The 21446-nt window shown below is 42.9% G+C and overlaps 1 protein-coding gene across 5 annotated transcripts in view; it reads left to right on the forward strand.

Moving 5' to 3' along the window:
- LOC309715940 (transcription factor COE1) overlaps positions 1 to 21446 on the forward strand; it is a 92124-nt gene that overhangs the window by 5078 nt on the left and 65600 nt on the right. For all 5 annotated transcript variants that reach the window (XM_082549455.1, XM_082549456.1, XM_082549458.1 and 2 more), the window contains exons 5-6: positions 3766 to 3839; positions 7929 to 7997. In XM_082549455.1, coding sequence (XP_082405581.1) covers positions 3766 to 3839; positions 7929 to 7997 — 143 coding nt within the window. The remainder of the gene's footprint in view (positions 1 to 3765; positions 3840 to 7928; positions 7998 to 21446) is intronic.

A 21446-nucleotide genomic window follows, 5' to 3' on the forward strand; every position in this document is an offset into this window, starting at 1 on the left:
CTGGTCAGTGATGTCATGGCCGCTGTCTCTAACCGCACACACAGGCATTTGTTCGCACCCACTGTTGTCTTGCCAGGCGGGGGAAAAAAGAAAAAAAGAAAAGAAGAAGAAGCCACACAGAAGACCAGAGGTTGCACTGGTGTCGCTCTTATTTCACTGGTTGTTAACAAGATGTGGCTTCATCCACCAAAATTGAAAACACACGACCCGAGCCCAGCATGCCCAAACACATTTTTGACAGGAACACACAAAATAAAGAGCTGCTGAGTTTGTAACCGTGATAATGAAACAGGCTTTCTGTTTTACAACTTAGGAAATAATCATCAATATTTACATTTGTCATGATGCAAATGCTCGAAAATCCAGCCTTATTCTAGTCTCGTTAATCTCTCTTGGTGCCGTAGTAGCATACCTTTCACACATTTCACTGTTTAAAAGCCCAGAAACAGAAGACGATAAAAACAAGAAAGCAAGAGGGTCATTTCTCTAAGATTATTCAGAGTAAACCATAGAAACATAGATTTGTTTTAAGTATGAATTTCTCAGTTTTAGTAGTTGATCAGCGGTGTAAAGTATTAATTTTAGTTTTACTTAAATATTCGACTCTGTAATTCAGAGTATGTGCAACACACTATAATGAGGCAAACGGCTTTTATTCTGTTTTTTTCCGCCCTTCTCACTGTGATTTAACAGCCAGTAAAGGAAAAGCCTACTCCAACATTTGGCATTTAAAAGCTGCTGCCTGTTTCTGTTCTATTTCTGTAAGTCTACCTGTTCTGTGTTTGTGCGCTGAGGGCCAGAACTGATTGTGTTAAACGGAGAAGGAGAGCACCTCCTAGTCTTCAGAAGCAGAGCGTGGAGCTCGTTGATCACGACTCTGTCCCGGAGAATAAAGCGTCTGTCACTGCGGCCCTGTCGGATCACTAGCTCGCTAGTCGACCTGACACTAACGCAGGAGGAAGTGTGTTCCCCTGCTTAACGGATCCTTGTTTACATGCCGCACATATCACGCCACTTCAAAGGTGGGGAACAGAGAAGCAAAGATGCTGTGTGAAAGGCCTGCTGAGGTGGAGAGAGGAAGGAGACAGAGGAGGGAAAAGCAGATGAAAGAGAGGAGCAGAGCAGGCAAAGTGGCAGCAATGAAGAATCTGAGGCAAACGTGGGCCGTGGCGGTAGAGGAAGGTACACACTAACACAAGAGGCTGTCACAGAGGGTGGATGACGTATCTTTGCATTGTCACTTTTTCCTCTTTGGAGCTCCAGAGGTCTCCAGCTGCCATGAGGGCAGACCAATTAGAAACTTTAGACCTTAGTTTCATGCAGTTCTGCTGTAAATACTAATGTTTTGTTTTACCTTCCGTAACGCAAGACCTCTCTCGAAAACCAAACTGGTTTAAAAAAGAAAGATTGTTGGCACAGGGCGAGCAGCAATCAGTCAGGTGGGAAAGAACTGGATGTCTTTTACAGTTACAAACTTTTACTTTTGCTGCATGACCCAGACTGTAGCTCATCTATGCTGTTGACCCGATCGCCTTAAATAAAGGAGGTGGGCTGTTATGTGGTGGTACGTGTCACGGGCGACACGGCTGTTCTGTTTAGAAAGATCAATGCATTCACCCAGCCAAAGGTTTAATGGTTTACTTGTGTGTTTGCGTGTGGGCGTAAGACAAGAAAATAGCAAAGTGCAAAAAAAAAAAGGGAAGAGATGATGGTGATGCGCGCTCGGCGAGGTTAGGGAGCAAGCTCATTGCTTTCTCCTGGCCCACTCTTTTCCCATGGCGCGAGGAGCAGGACTAATCACAGACACAACTGTGGTTTATAAAACACGTTTCCTCTTCAGATTTGCTCTGTCAGAATTCTGTCCTTCTCTGCGTTTCCCCACACTTAGATTTGGCTTTCATTAAAGGGCAATCAGGGGGATTTTACGGTTCAAATGTTGATGAGTGAGCGTTTCCAGAAAGAGTTTCAGATGTTGGGTGTCGGATCAACCTCAGTAGTGTGTTAATGGGAGCGGTTTTTTTTCTTCTTTGTCTGAGGTCATTTAAAATATTTACAATCTGAACAAACGCTTATTTTCTTTCCTGCGTATTTGAACTTGCGTCAGACGCTTTGACAGCTTTTGGTCAGATTGGCTTTTCTTGGAGAATGTCAGCTTAGCCTGGTGCAGATTCCTCCATGAGCTCATTTTTGTTTCATATTTTCACCCCGTGCTTGAATCGACTGTGGGTGCACATCCCTGGAATCCTGGACCACCAGGAGCTTTTCGGTCTCCAGGTTCACATATCGATAGATTTCCTGCAGGCGTGGGGAGGAGGGGTTCAAATGGAATATGCACATGCATGGAAAATTGTAACTGACAAGGGCCTCGGGGCCTGAAACACATGGGGGCTCCAATTCCAGAAAACACAGCTAGCTATTAGTATGAAATGCTTTAGGCTACAATACTGGGGCCCTCAGACAGTACAGCCTCTGTCACTGCTTTCCATTAAGTTTCACATAGTTGGTACAAATGAGAGGTTCAGCCTACACCCTTTGCTCATCTTGAGGCCCCAATAAGAAGCCACTGGGAGGTTCAGAGCCTCTCCACTGTGCCCCTGAATCCTGTTTTATGCAACTAGCAAAGTGTGCCCCTGTTAATTTCACTTCATGGAGAATGACAAGGAATCACAGGTGAAATAAAAGCACTGATTATTCTTCTTAGAGGGTTTGCATTTGAGTTTTGGGCCATGTGTAGTATATCTGACAGTCCATAAGCTTTAAAGCTACTTAGACATAACATAGGTATGCATTAACATGTGAATATACATGTCTCATTTTCCAAGTATGGCGGTGTCAGTGTGGCCTTGTTAAGTGGTCTTAAAATCAGCTTTATTCATTCATCATTGTTCACTTGATGGCAGCAGGCAGTCTAAACATGAGCCAGAGATGATTTTAAAGGGCAGAGAAACTTCCTGGCTGCTCATGAGGAAAGCGATCTTGTCACTCAGTCAGGCTCGCCGCAGTTTTCGGTACGACACATCAAACCAGCTTTTGCAGACCAAAGACTGACAGGGCGTGCGTATTGATTGATAGGTAGCTTAGTGGTGTGTGACTTATGCCGGTTTATTCTGCTTCCATAGCAGCGCGGGAGTGTTGTGTAACAGAAGCAGGTGAAGCCTCGGCAGCAGAGGCAGAAAATGTGAGGACCATTCTCCGGAGCCGATGAGATGATGGTTGTTATTTTGAGGATTTTCTAAAACAATGAGTGTGAATCAGCTCCGTGTGTGCGTATGTGTGCATGTGTGTGTGTGTAAGGAGGGGTGTGAGACACAATGGGTGTGAGTGTATGTGAAGTAGAGGTGCTACTGATGAAGGATGCGTTCATGGAGGTGAAGTGGGACCTAACCTATTATCTCAATAACACTTTGGCGCTATTCTCAGTGTACGGTGCAGTTACGTTACAGAAAAACTACAAGTCAAGGTGCAGCTTCATGCTCGTTATGATATAAATCTACTATTAAGATAGTAATTTCCTCAAAGCTTTTTTTTGAAAATGAAGGTTTAAAGTTCCCACAAAAACAATTCACTGATCCCATTAACAAATCTCATCGGTCCAACTTCTGATGATTGCTCTGTTGTTGTATTACATATCAGTTAAATGGATCTCTGTGAGCCACTCACACACCGTAAATAAAAACAGTAAGAGGCTTTGGTGTGCTGTGAAATGAGCACGCTGGAGCCTGCGAGTTTAACTCTCCGCTTTCTTCTTCTCCTCTTTCTTTTCAGCCGATTGTTTACGAAGGCCAGGACAAGAACCCAGAGATGTGCAGAGTGCTACTGACACATGAGATCATGTGCAGGTGAGAACAGATGCATCACATCTCTCCTCTCTCCTCCAGCATACTTTGCCTGTGAAGTTCTCACCAATCACCGCTATGTACATTTCTTATTTTGTCACCCTCATTAACCCCCCCGACACGCACATACGCACACACACCTGAAGCCCTATCTGTTGAGGAAGATGAGTTTTGGCTATCATAGTTGTTGCTTTAATTATAAGCTTAAGATGAATTTCTTTGGAAGTAGGTTGGGAGGAAAGTTCTATTTATAGGGACGTTTTGCCGACCTATCCTATACAATAGGAAACGTGCGCGCGAGAACATGTGTATTTTGTGTGCGCATGTGTCTCTGACGCCTGGTTAATTAGGACACAGAGAAACTCATTAGTCAATCTGAACCCTTCTGTTGTTTCATGGCTAACAAATGGGCCTTGCTCTTCAATCTGACTATAAAAAATAGGCAGGAACTCGCGCACACACACACACTCGCACACACACATAGATCCGTAGACACAAAGAAGTATGCTTGTGTATTCAGAGCCCTGCACAGCGCAGTTATAAAAATTCAGATTTAGCACATGAATTACGTTGTTCTTTTTCCTTGACCTTGTCACTGAAAAACTTTAACTGTACCAATATAAATTGGGGTTCATCTACATGCGCACACAGGGACTTTAGTTGTGAAATCAGGCCCACTAATACTTCATCGTATAGCTTGGTGAATATTCCTCAGGCAGTTCAGCTGGAGAGGCTCATGATAGACCAATTGAAATTCGGATTTACAGTGAATATATAAATAAACAATTTGGCAACAGATTTTATTGTAAATTATTGCCGTTCATCAAGTGGAGGATAATTGCGGACCTGAATCAAATGTGCTTGCGTAACCTGTACGGTATGACTCTCGTACAGTAGAAGGTGCTCGTTCTGTCCTGCAGGATTTTGTTTTAAATACTTCCTTTGGGGGAGCAACAGTGCAGAAAGTATGGCTTCTGCAGCGAGTGTAAACAGTCGCTTGTCTTCAACAGCCGCTGAGGTCAAAGTTACGGCTGTTGCCTCATGTTCTCACATGCTGATTCTGCAGCGGGGGCTTTGCACACAACACAACACGCACACACACACACAAAGAGCTCAGGGCGTCCATTAATCAGTGTGGCTTATTGTCACGGCAGTGCTATTAGCCATATGCTCCCAGCCAATCTGCCACCACAAAGACCTGCGTTGCAAAATTGGCTGGAGCGCTGGCACGAATACGTGAGTGATTTCACTCTAAAATTGGACAATAGATGCTTCAATGAACACGCTTAATACAAATGTTGGTCGTGCTCAGTGTATTTTAACATTTGCCCTCTTTCAAATCAAGAAGCTTTATGGCATTGTAGATATTTTATTTCACTCTGTCTGACAGAGCAGCCTCGGTATAGCTGGTTGAAATTGCTTTTATTTTTAAGGTGAGTTTAATTTATTGTGGACATTTTAGCATAATAGTTTTCATTTCTTTGGAAACTCCAGGACATGAAATATACTTTTAGACAAATTTCTGTGAATTTGGAAAATCCTTGGCTGCTCAGCTTCTGTGTAAGCAGACGTTTATCTGTTATTATTTGTATCTTTTTTTTTAACAGACATTTGAATGAAACATATCTCTCCAGGAATAGAATTATGGATTAGTGATGAGCCTGTCACTTATGTTTTTAAGTTATTATGTTTGCTAAACTAATCAAAATCTAAGGCTAATCTCTTGACTTTATTTATATCATGTGATCACTGACATGTTAACATAGCTGCTAATCATTCTGACTATTAAAATTAAAGTTAAACACCCATTATCTAATTAGCTTTGATTGGCCAACAGTCAATATCCAAAGATTTTTCATTTACAGAGACAAAAAACAAAGTTTGTAAGTTGTGAATTTATTTTGGCATTTTCCCTCCCAACACATGTAAATTGCAAGTAAGAGACATTGCATCGATTTGGACTCATTGTTTCAGTGATTAAAGCACAAAGATCAGGTGAAAATCATGTCTTATGTGTGTTTGGTGGGAGATGCATGTTAGAGCAGATGATTAGCTCACCAGCATCTACAGATATAGGTCCTGCATTACTCCCATCCCACCCCTTCCTTCTCCTTTCATAGCATAAAACACTCTTCTCCTTCCTCCACTTCCTCTTCTGTCCCTTAAGTTTCCTTCACATCTATTCCATCCCCTCTGTTTCCCACGCCATCACCCAACCTTCCCTCTACCTCTCCCTCATCTGGTTTAGCTTTCCTTTTTCACCCCCCACCCCGGTCCCTGATCTCCTGCTTGATTCCTCTCTCTAACCTCTCTCTATTGCTGCGCTCTGCTCTCCAAAGTTACAGTGTAATGACCCAGTTCATAGAGCGGCAGAGAGCAAACGACAGCGAGAGCAGAAAGAGCGGCAGATAGCGGAGACAATGAGAAAGGTGTAACGTATCAGTCGCTTTCTTTCTACCTCTGCCATCTGTGACAGCGGGAAACCCGAGATGTCTCCCCTTCCTCTTCTTCCCACCCAGACCCCTCCTCTCCCCTCCCTCCCCTTCTCACCCTCTTCGTTTAGCTCTCCATCCCACGCACACCCTCTCACTCTTTACCCCCCCCCCCTCTCCCCACCCATAGCCATCTTTATCCTCCGCCCTCCTGCTTACACCTTTATTCATAATTGATGCATGGAAGAAAGCCTTTTTGACACACTTGTAGTACACGTGTGAATTTCGGTAACCATGTCAGGTGTTTTGTTTTTTTTCTCACATATGTGCGTGCGTGCGTGCGTGTGCGTATACCACCCACGTGTTTTTGGAGCCTTGGGCTTCTTTTTTGTTTCCATCTCCACTTTACCTGATGGTTCATCAGTACAATTAGGATGGACTTTTCGCGCTCGATTTCCAGGCGATTATGCTGTTGGTTATGTTGCCTTTGGAAAAAACTTGACTATAAGCATCTAAATGATCTCAGCTTGTTAATTACGTACTCATGAAAACATTTTCTTGCAACACATGTGGAGGGGATTTTAACTAATTAACCTTTCATAACCCCAACAGTATCATATTGACACCAGGAGAGGTTATTATTCTGAGACTTTACAAAACCCCAGAGTTACAATCATATTATGCAGTCACCTTCATGGGCTATGAAAATAGGTGTAATGCCCCATTACAATCTAGTTTCATAGGAAAAAGTGTTGTGGCTCTCCACAGCACAAAGCATGGTGTTTTACAATAAACGCTGTAAAATTGTGACCTAGCATGTAATGTTAGTATATGCGTGTGTAATGTAGGGGCAGGAGTCCTGGCAATCTTGCAAAATGGAAAATGGAGCTTTGCAACATCTGGTTAAGGTTGTTAAAAGATCAGTTTTAAGCCAAAACACGATCTTGGTGCCTGGAGCTCTGGAACTTATCTTTATATTATTTTGCTATTCAGCTAAATTACTACCTGCGTAGTTCTTATAATGTGCTGTGCAAAATTAAATCATCTATTTGAGCCCAATCCTAAAAACCTGAATGTTTGAGAGGTTGTTGGGATTCGGATGAAACTACTATCTTAATAGTTGATTGTTTGAGCCAGATGGGCAAACTGTGGTTAAAGGTGCACCTTATACTGGGAACACTGGTAATGAATATCAACCAGCTCAGCAGTAAAAAGTGGAGAAAATGGAAAAAAGAAATGCTAGGCAGTGACCACAGCAACAAATTACCCACTAGTGAGACAAACCACGACCAACAATAAATCCGGCAGTGTCTTTTTTAATGTATTTGTTAAAGCAGCGATCCCACAGTGTATTTCCTTCAGATCCTGCTATACAGTCACTTTCCTTGTCTTGCAGGTCTATTTTTATCCTTGCTTTCAGGGCAGATTTCTCTGAAAGACTTTCAGTAAAATTCACTATGGCCTGTTTTCGACAGATTGGGACAAATTCTGCAGATGTTGTAATAAATTTGTTTTATCAGTGCAGACGAAAGGCACGCACTGCAACACTCCCACTTAAACCTCTAATCTGGAAATTCCATAAAATGTACCCTATGCCCAAATTTCCCCCCACTTTGCCCTGTGTCTTCTTCCCTGACGGTCTTCTTTTCTCTTCCCGTAGTCGGTGCTGTGACAAGAAGAGCTGTGGAAACCGTAATGAGACACCCTCAGACCCTGTTATCATCGACAGGTACTGTCTCTCACTTTGCCTCTTCTCTCTCTCTCCTTACGCACACACTTGCGCACACCCACAGACACACAGTGGACGAGGGTTTGTGCGCTGACCCGTTTGAACGGCGCGGTGGGACAGGATGTTTGTGTGTTTGGATGAGCTGCTGTCACTCCTCGATAGAATCAGCGGCCTCAGATGCACGGGAAGCATTTGAGAAACCAATTTTGCTTTTATAAGTCAAACAGCAGGACTCATGAGTGGGTGGTGACAGTGTGGAATTACACTTGCAGACACACACACACACAGGTTTTATCTGCATGTACATGCGCACTCTAGTAACGTAATCATCGATCTTTGCAGAGGGGACACAAATACACATCAGCTGCTCTGTTACATCCCAAAGGCGCACTTTCAGACTTGAGTGCTCAGATGAATGTGTGTTTCCTCTACGTCAAGCGAAACACAAAGCAGCTCACTAGCAGGAGTCGTCTGTTGTTTTCCTGCCGCTCGTCTCTGTCTGTCTGTCGCTCTCTTTCTTCCCTTCTGTCTGTCACAGGAGAGGACTGAAGTTATCCCTCCCTTAACATCCACCCCACCCCTCTTTCTGTCTCTCCTGCAGCAGCACAGAAAAGTGGGTCATGAGCGAAGAAGAACAAAAAAAAAGTGACAGAGAAAAACTGAAATAAGATCCAACCTCATTTTAATCTGATTTCTCCTTGGCAGTTGTTTTAACCCTGTGCGAGCAGTTCTGTCGGTCTGTCTGCATGTGTTTGAGTAATTCATAGGAAGAGGAGTGAAATATTCTACTCCCTGTCACCACATTGTTACACAACTTAAATCACTGTACAAAATATCATATTCCTGCAGATTTGTACCAAGTGTTTCTTTTTTTTCTTACTTCACCATGACCAGATGTTTAAGTTTCAGTTTGTGAAAGATTTTTGGCAATTATAATATAAGCTGATCATCTGCAACATTAAAAGCACTGACAGATGAGGTAAATACCTCAGATCTTCTTGTTGCAGTGCAGTGGGTGCCGGCATTCATGTGGATATTACTTTCACAGCATCTAGACACTGTTGCAGTCCAAGCACACTCCCTGAGGCACTAGTACTCTTGCAAAGACTTCTCTGGAATGGCTCAAGAAACACGACAAAGAGTTCGGGGTTTTGACCCTGCCTCGGGATATCCAGATTTCCAGATTCCAGTCCAATCATACTGCATGTAAGATGTGCTAGACCAAGTGAGATATACGGAGGAAACACTCCACAACTTACAGGACCCAGACGATCCACTGACAGTGTTCCCATGCCCTACCCTAAGCATACCCCCATTGTGTGGCGTGAGGAACCACACAATTGAAACTGAGGTTTAAATATTGTGGCTTATGAGCGTCTGATGAACAGTAATCACACCATAGACTCTCAGCTTTGTATCTACAGACTGTCCTTCAGTGCTTCTTCACTAAAGGTTCATAAAGACAAACATCAGTGTGATCAGCGCCGCAAACAGAGGTCATAAAGGTTATTACAGGGATAATTTGGCATGAATGAGATTCTTTATTCTCGCCACTTTGGAGGGGATGTACAAGGTTTCGCTCTATACGGTGCAAAACTCCTCTTTCCTCTTTTTCTTTGTGTTTGGAGAAATCTTATTAAGTGCACAAACGTGTGCGTGTGTCATACGCTATACGTGCATTTGTGTGTTCGTGAAGGATATTATAAGTATTGCCACACCACCGCCCAATTCTCCTGTTTTGTCGGCTATCTCAAACGTCTCAGCTTACAGCCTTTTATATATTTGCCTAGAAAGTGTGTATGTAATCTGCGTGTGTGGATTCATGGCTAAGGCTTGGGTTTGGCCCCTAAAAGAATAGCTGATATATTAGACACAAACTGACAAAGTAATAGCTGCATAATCATAATACGTGTGTCACTGTTTGTTACATTGATGCTTGATGACTATTGAAGTGTGTGTGTGTGTGCGCGCACACACAGGGGGTGTACGTCTCATTTTCCACGGCAGGAGGAGAAAAGCGGAGTGAATTGTGGGAGATGTCAGGGAACTTGGTCAAGATGGAATGTCAAGGTTACCGTGGATACCGTGGGATACTTCCTGTTGCCCCCTCCACTTTGCAGTGGTTCACAGCCTCTTGGTGTAACATCTGGAGCTCTGCTGTTTGACGCAAACATGTGGAGAGAGAATGAGGCAAAGTCAAAATGACAGCTTAAAGTGTCATTGATTGTAAACAGAAGTAGAGCTCGAATTAACTCACCCACTCCAAAGAAATATTCAAAATGTAACTTTAATAGTTATTTTAAACAGTTACAATGAAAACATTAAGGGCTTAGCAGATATATCCCCCTGCATCTGTGGTTATACATACTCAAGTGTATGCTGCATTTAGTTATAATAGTTACAAAGGTACAATCCGGATTGGTTGACAATTTGGCTTGAACTGAAAGGTAATGCCAATGTTTCGGGATGAAGAAGAAATGAAACAAAAAATGGCGTCTTCGCTACAAAGATGTCTGTGATAAATTCCTTCTTTTTAACGGCTCAACTAAAAGACCAAAAACAGCACAAACATAAACAAGAGTATCCCACATTCTTGTCTGTGATCTGTTTTTTTTACACTGCCCTCTGGTGATAGTATGAAGCTACAACATGCAGATGTGCACATGCCAAGCTCCGCATTGGATTTATAGTTATGTGAAAATGTGGGATGATGGACGCTAATGCACTTAACTGACCGTCAGCAGATGTGAGCGCCTCTATAGAAGAAGATGTTTTGGCAGTTTGGTGGTCTGGGGCGTTTATTCACGGCTTGGGTTTGCAAAGTTGCATCTGAACAAACCACAAAACCTCTGTAACAATGTCCTTTGGACATATGAGACCAAATTGGAGATGTTTGGTTGTAATGCACAGCAGCCAAGCCTGACAGCTAAAGCTTTGCTGAAAATGGATCATGCAACAGGACAATGATCTCAAACAGAGCAGAAAATCTACAGTAGAATGGCTGAAAAAGAAAAGAATGAAGGTGTTGCAATGGTCAAGTCAAAGTCCAAACCTCAACCTGACTGAAATACTGTGGTGGGACCTTAAGCGAGCTGTGCAAAAACCTCAGTGAACTGAAGCAATGCTGTAAGGAAGAGTGGGCTGATTTTCCTCCACAATTAAGTCCTTCACAATGCAAAAGGCTGACAAAGTCATACAGACATACGACAATTTAGTTTTTCAAAGGAATACATAGAGTCCTGTAGAAACTTTCTTTTCCACGTGAATGTATGGACCACCAGTCCACATACTTTGCCAGGCACTTTAAGTAAGTGTGCTATTAAAACAGCTTGAAACCTTGCTCACTAGCGTTAGAAGCCTGTGATGAGCTAATCAGCATCATCAGAGTCAGTGCGATGTGTGTCTTGGCCCCTTTGCTTGACATCATGGGAAAACCAAAGGAAACTGCCCCGACACTGGAAAAAAATTGTGACGTTCCAGAAGCCTTGTTCATCCTCGTGAGCAATTTCCTGAAAGATACCATGTTCATCTGTACAAACAATAGTATGTAAGTATAAATACCATGGGATCGGGCAACAGTCGTAATACTTAGGAAGGAGATGCATTCTGTTTCCGTGAAACTAATGTGTGAACAGTGCAAACGAATCCCAGAACAACAGCAAAGGCTTTTGTGGAGATGCTGGAGGAAAGAAGAGTATCTGCACTCACATTAAAACGAGCCCCATATCAGCATAAAATTGGAAAGAAAGCTCTCAGAAAGAAAAGAAACCACTGCCCTAAGACCTGGATACTGTTGCATGGTATAAATGCTGCCCAACGCTTCTGCAGGGATGGTTTCAGCCAAGTGAAACTGATATTACATTATAGCATATACAGCGCACAGTAGAGAGAAAAGGCTCCAAAATGTTGCTACAGCCAAGTCTGCAGTGGGTTACTGGCAGATGAAGAGATATGCATAAGCACACTTATTTACATACCATTTAAACATTACATCGACATGTGAACAGAGTTAAGGCTCACGCTCATTTAAACACATTACTCATGCTTTAACAAATTCAAACATTTGTCTGTGCGAACCATTAAAGAGAGTGACTGACAGCTCATTGCGTGTCTCTCAGTCCTTGTGCGCACATGTGTGTGACTGACAGCTAGCCCATCGTACCATGTACGTATGAGTGTATCTGTGAGTGTGTGTGGCCCAGTTAATCCTTGTTATAGCACACTGAGCATCCCACTGCCTCTCAGGGTTAATATAGGGTTAACGACATGCAACGCTATCCTATCATACGCCTGCTTGACTCCTAAAGAGCCACAACCACTCTTCTCCTCTGGGTGTGTGTGTCTATGTGTGTGTGACTGCCATTCAGTTTCTACTTGTAACTCTTACTGTCTTTTTTTTAATCACTCAGCATCCTCATCATCCCCTTTTCTCTTACTTTCCTCCATCACTTCCACTTCCCCCTTTCTCGCTTCCTCCTTTTCCTCCCTTTTTTCTGTGCCTCTGCTTCACCTCACCCTCTCTCTCCACACCCCTCTGCTTTGCTCCCTCTCCCAACCTCCTTTTTTCTTTCTTTGACTCTGTTTTCGTCTCCGTGGCCCTGAGGGGTTACCTACCTCACTGCTCAGCTTTGTGCCTGTTTAGACTGCTACAATTGGCTTAATAGGCTCAGACTGTGCGTGTGTGAGCAGTTTGAGGGGGTTATAGTCTCAGGTGGTGTGTGTTCAGGGCTTAGACGAGTGTCGCGGCGCGAGGAAGGCAGTTTGAGTGTGTGTTTTTCTGTGTGTAGGGGTGCTACGGATACCAGTGTGTGTGAATGTATGTGTCCTCTCAAAGTCTAAAGGGGCCCACATAAGCCTCGGGGTTTAAGGGGTTCCCTGTGTGTGTGTGTGTGTGTGTGTGTGTGTGTGTGTGTGTAATCTATAGGGTTAAGAGGGGTCAGAGCTTGAGCAAGAGATGATGGGAAAGAGGAAGGGATGGAGGGATGACAGAAAGAGGAGGTGAAGATGATAAGATGGCATTTAGAGGGAGCAGAAGGAAGAAAGGAGGAGTAAGGGGGGGGAGGGGGGGGAGAGTGGGAGCTTGTCTAGGCAGACAGAAGAGAGAAAGGAGGAGGAGCAGAGCCAGGTTTGTTTCAGGGGGATAAGAGCCTCAGTCTGGGGAGTCCTGTCAATCAAAGAGCACAGGGTGGGTGAGGAGGGGGCGCTGTCAATCAGATAGAAGAGGAGAGAGGAGGAGGCGGAGGAGGAGGGAGGGCGGATGGAGGGGTGAGGTGAAGAAAGGCGACAGAAAGTGAGAGGGATCTTCTAAACGATCTCTTCATCTTTTCCGCCTTTGTCTTCCTCACTATTGCTCTCTCCCTCTCACTCTCACTTGTCCTAGTTACCAAAATATCTCTGCCAACCTGGTATGTCACTGTTCGCTCAACTGTCACTGTCTGACATGTAGCCTACACACACACACACACACACACACACACACACACACACACACACACACACACACACACACACACACACACACACACACACACATCTAAAATAGACTGTGAGAGAATATGCCTCCTCCTTTCTTGACCCGTCCTCATCGCTCTTTTCTGTCTTTGCCCTGGTTTCCTTCAGATCTTCATCCTCTCAAATTCTAATTTGCTTTGCTTGGCATCAGCATAATTAGGTACAGGTACAATAATGAACTGTACAATGTAAGAAAATTGCATTAACAGCACATTGGATTTCTTTTTCTTTTTTTTTAAATTGAAGAGGCAGCTGAAAATCACAGATGCTATTTTTAAGGCATAATCCAAAAATTAAAGGTTCCAATGTCAGCTATTGATTTTTTTTCCTGGAAAAACGCCAATGCTTGGTTGTATATATACTGAATAAGACACAAATGACTAAAGAAACTTTATATATAAGCCAACATGACAGTGCAGTGCAGTATCATGGTTTTACACTGTCGATGGTGAAGAAGACATTCAAAGTGGTGGTTTTTCACTTCTTCTAGTTCTTCTGTTTCTCTGAGATAAATCCCGAGAGTTGTTTTGGTCTGACAGAGTTAAATTTCTTTGATTTTACTTTCATCTTGTTCTAAGAATTTGCTGTTTTTTTGTATCTTTACGAAAGATGTAGTGTTGTCTCGTTTTTTGGGGGGAGAAGTGGCATCATTTGCCTTTGGGTTGCCAGGTTTGTCTGCTTCCATCAGTTTCACTGGCTCGGTTATGGTTACTTAATTTGAATTTTCTTAATTTCCTATTTTTTTCTATTTTTATTGTCACTGCCATTAGAAATGGTCAGTTCAGTAAACACGCTTCCATGAAGTTAACCTTTTTGGTGCCATAAGTCCTGTGAGATGTTCTCTTTGTGACATTATTTACCGATACAGATTGCATCAACAAATATAGTCATTTTTAGGTGGTTATAAAGTTTATTGCACTTTTTTGGGAGGATAATGTAAATGAATTTAACCAGATAAACTTCTTCATCATTTATTCTCGGTGTTTCCGTGAGTGTGGAGGATGACATTGAGGTTCTTTGGCTGGTTTGTGAAGATGTCTCGCACTTCATAAACACACACTTATTTAATTATTTGAGGCTGATTCTTTCTTTTCAGCTCACGCTCTGCAGTATCACTTCCTGTGTTAAAGGTCATCGGTGCTGGGAATTATTCATACTATTGACATAATGCCACTGTTCACTTCTCTCTCTCTGTCTGTGTTTGTGTGTGTGTATTTAACAGTGTATAAGAGAGAGGGAGAAAGAGGCAGAGAGGACTATGTTTTATTCATTTCTCTCATTTAGCCTCTCAGTCTGCACCTGTCCCAGCATTTAGAAGCTCGGCATTCACATTACTTGCTGATTTAGTTTGACTGCTTGTTTTAATGGACACACACACACACACATGCATGCACACACACAGACACACACACACACATTTTCATTTCCTCTAACTGTCTAAACTAACGCAGAGGAGCTTGTTTAGGTTCAGAGATGGAGATATGTGTTGTTGTCTTTGTCTATCTACTTTTTCTTCTTCTTTTCATTTTCCCCCCGAACATTTTCCTTTGTATTGTCTGTAAATTGGAATAATTCTAATTCCAACTTATTTTTAAGAGCCAAGTTTCTCCATCAGGCTTGTGTGTGTGAATGGGTGGATGACTGGAAGTGTAAAGCGCTTTGGGGTCCTTAGGGACTAGTAAAGCACTATACAAATACAGGCCATTTACCATTTACCATTTCTGTATCATTTGAATCGGGCGTGGAGTATCAGGAAGAAAACTGCCAAAGGGCAAAACTGAAGAGAGTCCACACAGATGTGTAATATGTACCCCCCCACACACACATACACCTTTTTCCTTTTTCTTTTCTCCCCATTTCCTCCTTTTTCACCTCTCTCATCCTCCCCTTCCTGCTCCTGTCGCCCGGTACTCCCCACCCCCCACCCCAGTGCACATAACCACCCTTAGGCAGGGATCACGTTACCCTAAAAGCTACAAACACGACACGAGGGTCTCAAAGATTTTCCCATCTGTTCCTTTCAAAGCTGTTGTGATGCCTCGATTACTTTAGGTGTCTGCTTGTTGTCAAAAACGACAACTGTTTTCAGCAGCGGGTGAGTGGTGCACTGGATTTTTTTTTTTTTTTTTTGTCCAGTAATAAATATTTGACTACTAAACTGCACAATGAAAAATGTGCCCATTGAGGATGTAAAAAACCAAGTGTTCAAATATTTCAATCTCTGACATAGTAAACGTATAAATATTTAAAGAGGAGTTTAATTGAATTTTTACCCAAATTCATGTTCAGCTCTGCAAAGGCGATGAGGGCATGGATTTAAGCTACTAAAAAAAATTTTTTTTACGTAGGCACGTAAAAGACTTTTGAATCTGTAGAGTCGACACATTGTCTCAGAAATTAGTTCAAGCCTCACAGTGCACTGTATAGACGCCATAGTGTGTTATCACATCAGGTAAGGGGAAAAAATCCCGACGTGGAACAGAAGGCACGCCTTTTCATTTAGTTAACTGACAAATTAGCTGAATGACTAATTAACTTGGCTGATTGATCAACAAACTTACTGATTAATTAAGTCAGAGAGTGATTATGTAACCTACCAATGGACTGACTTCTGTGGCTCTCTGGCAGGCTAACAAAAGACTAGCTGTCGTGTGAGCGCGTGCATTGGTGTGGTATGTGGATAACCTCCAGGTGGGCGATGAGACTGTGGCTAAAGGCCTCTGGGCTCCTACACAGAGATCTCTCTTAGCATGCTCCTATTACTGGACAGCGATTAGTCTCTCTTCCACACACGCGCACACACACACACACACACACACACACACACACACACACACACACACACACACACACACACACACACATGGAATTGAGGTAAGCATACAGAGTGGCTCATTCATGATAGGTGGTTGGCGGTGGCGTGTGTGCATGTGTGTGTGAATATCTTAAGCTCTGTCATTAAAAAGCAAACACATTTAGTTTATCTGGAAACTCCCTGCAGATTACACACACATACATATATATACTTGTTAACTGACACACTGATGAGACGTGGAATTTTTTCCCCCCCTTTACCACAAAGTGAACTTGTGGTTGATGTGTTTTGGGAGGCTGAGCAGGAGTGTGTTTACCTACTGTATGAGAGTTTGTACAACTGTAAGAAGGAATTTGTAGAAGAGAAGAGAGGAGAGGAAAGGGGAGGAGAGTACGAATGTGCCAGCCATGCATCATTTCATTATTAATAGCCGTGTCGGAATAAAAACGCTAACCTTGTCTCATCTAACGGACGGCTGAGTCTGCAAGCTCTACACTCTCCTCTATTTGTGTGTGTGTGTGTGTTTTGAAGGGACACTGGTTTGCTGTTGTTTCCCTTTGTTTGGCTGTGCAGGGCGAGCTGGTGAAGTCATTGCAACCCATACAGGTATAAATATCTGTGTGTGCCTCTGTGTGTGTCTGTGTGTGTGTGTTGGGGCAGTGTTTCCCGTGTAAAGCAAACCAGGAAGAGAGCACCAGTGTCCTGCCGAGAGGGGCATTGTTATCTACCTCCTAACACACACACACACACACATGAACACACACACACATCACCCCTCCCAGTCTGAGCTGCCTGATCTGCGCACCGTCTGTGTCACCACAGTAACACATAGCACACGCCCAAACAACAACAAACACTATGTTTTGCGCTGCTATTGACAAGAAAAAAAAAAAAAGAAAATTCCTTGACTCACATAATCACACATTTACTGTACATGCAAGTTCACGCATGTGGGGATTATGAGATGGATCACCCTGCTTTGAGAGATGTTTCTGTTATTTTTGTTCCATTGTGGAGACAAAAAAAATAACGAAAACCCAAAACCACACACACACAAAACGAGGCAGGCGAATGCAGTCCTATGGAACTGCGGAGGTGTAATCTGTCAGACAGGAAGCTAGTGAGGTCAGAGGTCACCAAGCACTAATCGATTAGCCGTCAGTTAGTGCTGCGCTCATGAGGAGAGCGCAGCTGTGGCCAGCTCTTCTTCCACTGTGCCTGTGTGTGTGTGTGTTACAGTGAAGTGTTTAGGTTTTTTTAGCTTGTGTGCGCTTATTAGGGATGGCTCATGTGTATCTGAGTGCTGATGCTCATGGGTGTCCTCCGTGGCAGCACTGTGTGGGTGTGTGCATTTCTTGGACATATTGATCACAGAGAATTTCAGCTGATTTTTTATTTTTTCAGTCTGACCCTCTGAGGTTAAATGCTGCTCTCTCCCTCTCTCTCCCTCTGCGTCTGTATCTTTCTCGGAGCGAGAGAAAGAGAGATAGAAACACTTGAACTCGGGTCAGGCTGCGTAGGTGTTTGCAGGCTTGAGTCTCAAATCCGCGTCTATCATCCGGGTGTTTATTTAAAATGAAAGAAGTTTTCTTTTTTTTTCTCTAAATCTGCATTTCTTCTCTGTGACCTGTGGGTCTGGCATAAACTTAACTGGTCTTATCATAGTATTTATAATGCTGGCTTTTATGAGAAACTGCCCCTAAAGCCGAAAGGTGGCAAAAACTTGGTTCCTTGCGTTAACAGACAGAAAAACAACATTCAAACACCTTAGTCATATTAACGTCCACAAAATTATGTCCAAAACTATAATTCAGATAATGATGGCCACATGTAATGTTTTTATGATGGACCCATTTTTATTCTTGTTTCTATGTTAAGCATCACAGTCTTTTTATTGGCTAAAAATACCACCTGTTATGTGAGTTTTATGCTGCAAACGCCATATTTCTGTCATGACGCTGTGATACTTATACATAAAAAGGAGAAATTGTTTCTAATTTTTTGCCTGTAAAATTAAAATTGATCATTTAATTAATAACAAAAGCCTAGAGGGTATAAAATAATATGACTTTCCTTTGAGATAACAGAGAAATACATGGTAACATAGTAATTGAGAACTAGGAAGTAGGAAGTAATTACTAAGTTACTCAGTAGCACGTATTTACTCAGAAATAGGGATGTACTGGTAATTACAGCCTCTTTTTCCCTTTTATGTAAAGTGAGGCATCATAGTCATAGTTTTTTATGATTCATAAGTAACTACTATGTATGATGTTTCCCTCCTCTAGGCAGCAGAAAAACAGCACCTTATCATGGAGTGATGAGTAATTAATGAGCAATTACAGTTTTAATCGCAAACGACACAAGAAGAAGAAGAAAGTGTTGAGTTAAATCGGTTTGTTTAATTATGAATGCATAATTACCTGGTGATAACTCACTAATATGACATCTCCTGTGTGGTTCTTTAGTAAATAAACATCAACTATGTAGTCGTGGATAAGGAGATGTTAGAAGAGCACTGGTGAATGTCTCACTGTCTTCCATGTTAGTTCTGATGCCTTCGTCACGTGTCTTTATGGAAACAAGATCCTCCTGGAAGCACTTTCAGCTGGCAACATGTGATATTTCTCGGCAGGGAGCAGTCACCACTAATTCTTACCCACAAACCTCACTGCTGACAGTTCTTGCTGAACGTATTTTTTTTACAGACGTTTACCATAAAAACTGAAAACCCGAGTGATGTCATCTCATTAGAAATATAGTGTCCTGTGCTACAGTCACACTAGGGAGACCACGGCACAACCAAAATTACTGCGACCGTGTGCGATGAACTTGAGCTCTTGTTGCTTTTGAAATGGTTGCTTAAAAGATGGGCACCAGTTGTTGCCTTCAAAATAATAAAATAAATCAATTTTGTGCAATCAGTTTACAACAAATTGGTGAAAATCACAAATCTGTTGCCGTCTACACATGCAGAAATTAACACTAATTACTTACATTCAGAATCCAGCCAGAACCTCACAGATGTGAAACAGAAAATCAGAAGTTCTTCCACAAATATTGTCAAGGTGCAGCTGCAGAACGGTGACATAGGGGCTCAGCAACCTTGCTTCAATACTGGGATATGACCAGAAACCAAGCAGGTGGCAACTGGCTGAGTCGAGTCCCCTACTGCAGGAGACGCGTCGCAGTTGCACTCATCAGCACAGACTGACTCAGATTTCACACCTTTGCCAGTCTGTCTGAGAGTGACTGGAGTCAGTCTGAGTTGGACCTTAGTCGTATGGAGAGGTTGCCTCCCATGAGGCGACCTATGCAATCGAAAGCAGTTGCCGCAACTACTTGCAACTGGTTCTGAGTGTGAAAAAATTCAGCGTGTAACCTGCAATTTTTCCCAGCTACTTGGAGGTTACAGTCGTATTTGTTCTCTAGTCATTTGCTAATGATGCAACATGATGCATCAAAAGATTAAAGGACGAGAATTTGTTAGACTGAACTTCAACGACAATCTAATGAAAAGAACTCCCATGATGCTCATTTCCTCAAAAGTCAGAGTTCGGAGTGACGTCATTGCTGAGATGAGAATGTTCCAGTGGTAAAGTAGAAAACGTAAGGCAAAAGAGGATTTGTTTGGAGCCATTCAAACAACACTAGCAAGACAGGACAATGCTTGTGATTTCAAAGCACAGCTGTGGCATGTTCATGGTCAGTGCGCTGTGCATGGCTTATTTTGCGAGTCATAAATAGACAATAGTGGCTGCAAAGATTCACAGTTTTACTACTATTTACATGCACTGCTGCCATGTTGGATTGTGAAGCCGGGGATACTCCAGTTGAAAACTCCGATTGGAATCTGAGAAATTCCGACTTCTGACTTCAAATGGAACACACTGATAGATAGCCTAACTGTTTACCTGATAGTTTAGTTGACTCACAGGAGTGTCTGTCCTAACTTTTTACATTAAGTATTGTCTAAATGTGGTCCATAGTCTTCATTCAGTGCTGAATGAGTCTGTATTTCCCATATCCGTGTCCCTGTGTCTAATTATGAGACCCCTGCAGTCGGCGGGTCTCATGGGAGGCTGGTAGGTGAGAGTGTGAGAAAGAGGCATCAGGGGATTAGTTTTTAGAAGGTTTAGAAGGTGACCAGCTCATTATAAGACTACATGTTATAATGATTTGTGGTATGTGGTGTCTGTGTATGTGGGGGGTTATAATGATGCTCAGAGCGGGAGCAGCAGTATTTGTAGTGTTTCTCCAGGGAGTCGAGCTCATGACCTTTCACCCTTCAGCTACACCTAAACCCTAAGATTCCCCTGCTTTGAGTTTCCTCTAACCTTCCCCCATACGGAAAAACACAAATTCTCTCTCATGACTTGGAAGCAGTTTCAGAGCAATTGCAGGTTCTCAGCAGCTGAAAGTCAGATTTATCCCCATCAACGACTATATGTGTGTGTGTGCGGTGTCTGTGCCTGCGTGCGTGCGTGTGTGGCGGCTGTTAAGCAGTAACAGATAGCCTGAGCGCACTGCGTGGCGATGCTGTCATTACCGTTGTGCTTCTCCACTGATGTGTCACGGCTGATGTCACACGCTCAATTGGCCCCGCCGACAGCCGCCATCACTCAGACTGTTTACTACACTTTTACTACAGTTATCACTCACTCGCTGTCGCCACCGCCGCTGTGAGGACCAGACGCCCCGCACCGCTGCTGAAACCACGCGCTGAGATAACAACAGAGGCACACAAGCCTTCACACATACATACACACACACGCATTGGTTACTGCATGGGCTCTTTGTCTTGCCCATCAACACACGGAAACACTCATTTAGGCAGGAGTGTGTGTGTGTGTGTGTGTGTGTGTGTGTGTGTGTGTGTGTGTGCGTGTGTTGGCAGGAGGTAGAGGAAGAGAGGGAAGGTGAGGGAGGTGCCTAAAACAAAACATCTGTGCTTAGATTCTGTGTTGCATTGTTTTTAATTTTGTGATTACTTTGTTTTGTTTGTGTTTGTTTATATAATATATTGTTTTTTCAAGCATGTGTGTATGTGAGTGTGTATCTGGAAAAGTGTGTATTCAGAAAGGTTTACGATGTGTTTTATTGGTGTGTATGTGTGTCTGCGA

Source organism: Aulonocara stuartgranti (genome assembly GCF_965226115.1).
Source record: "Aulonocara stuartgranti genome assembly, chromosome: 10".
Lineage (NCBI taxonomy): Eukaryota > Metazoa > Chordata > Actinopteri > Cichliformes > Cichlidae > Aulonocara > Aulonocara stuartgranti.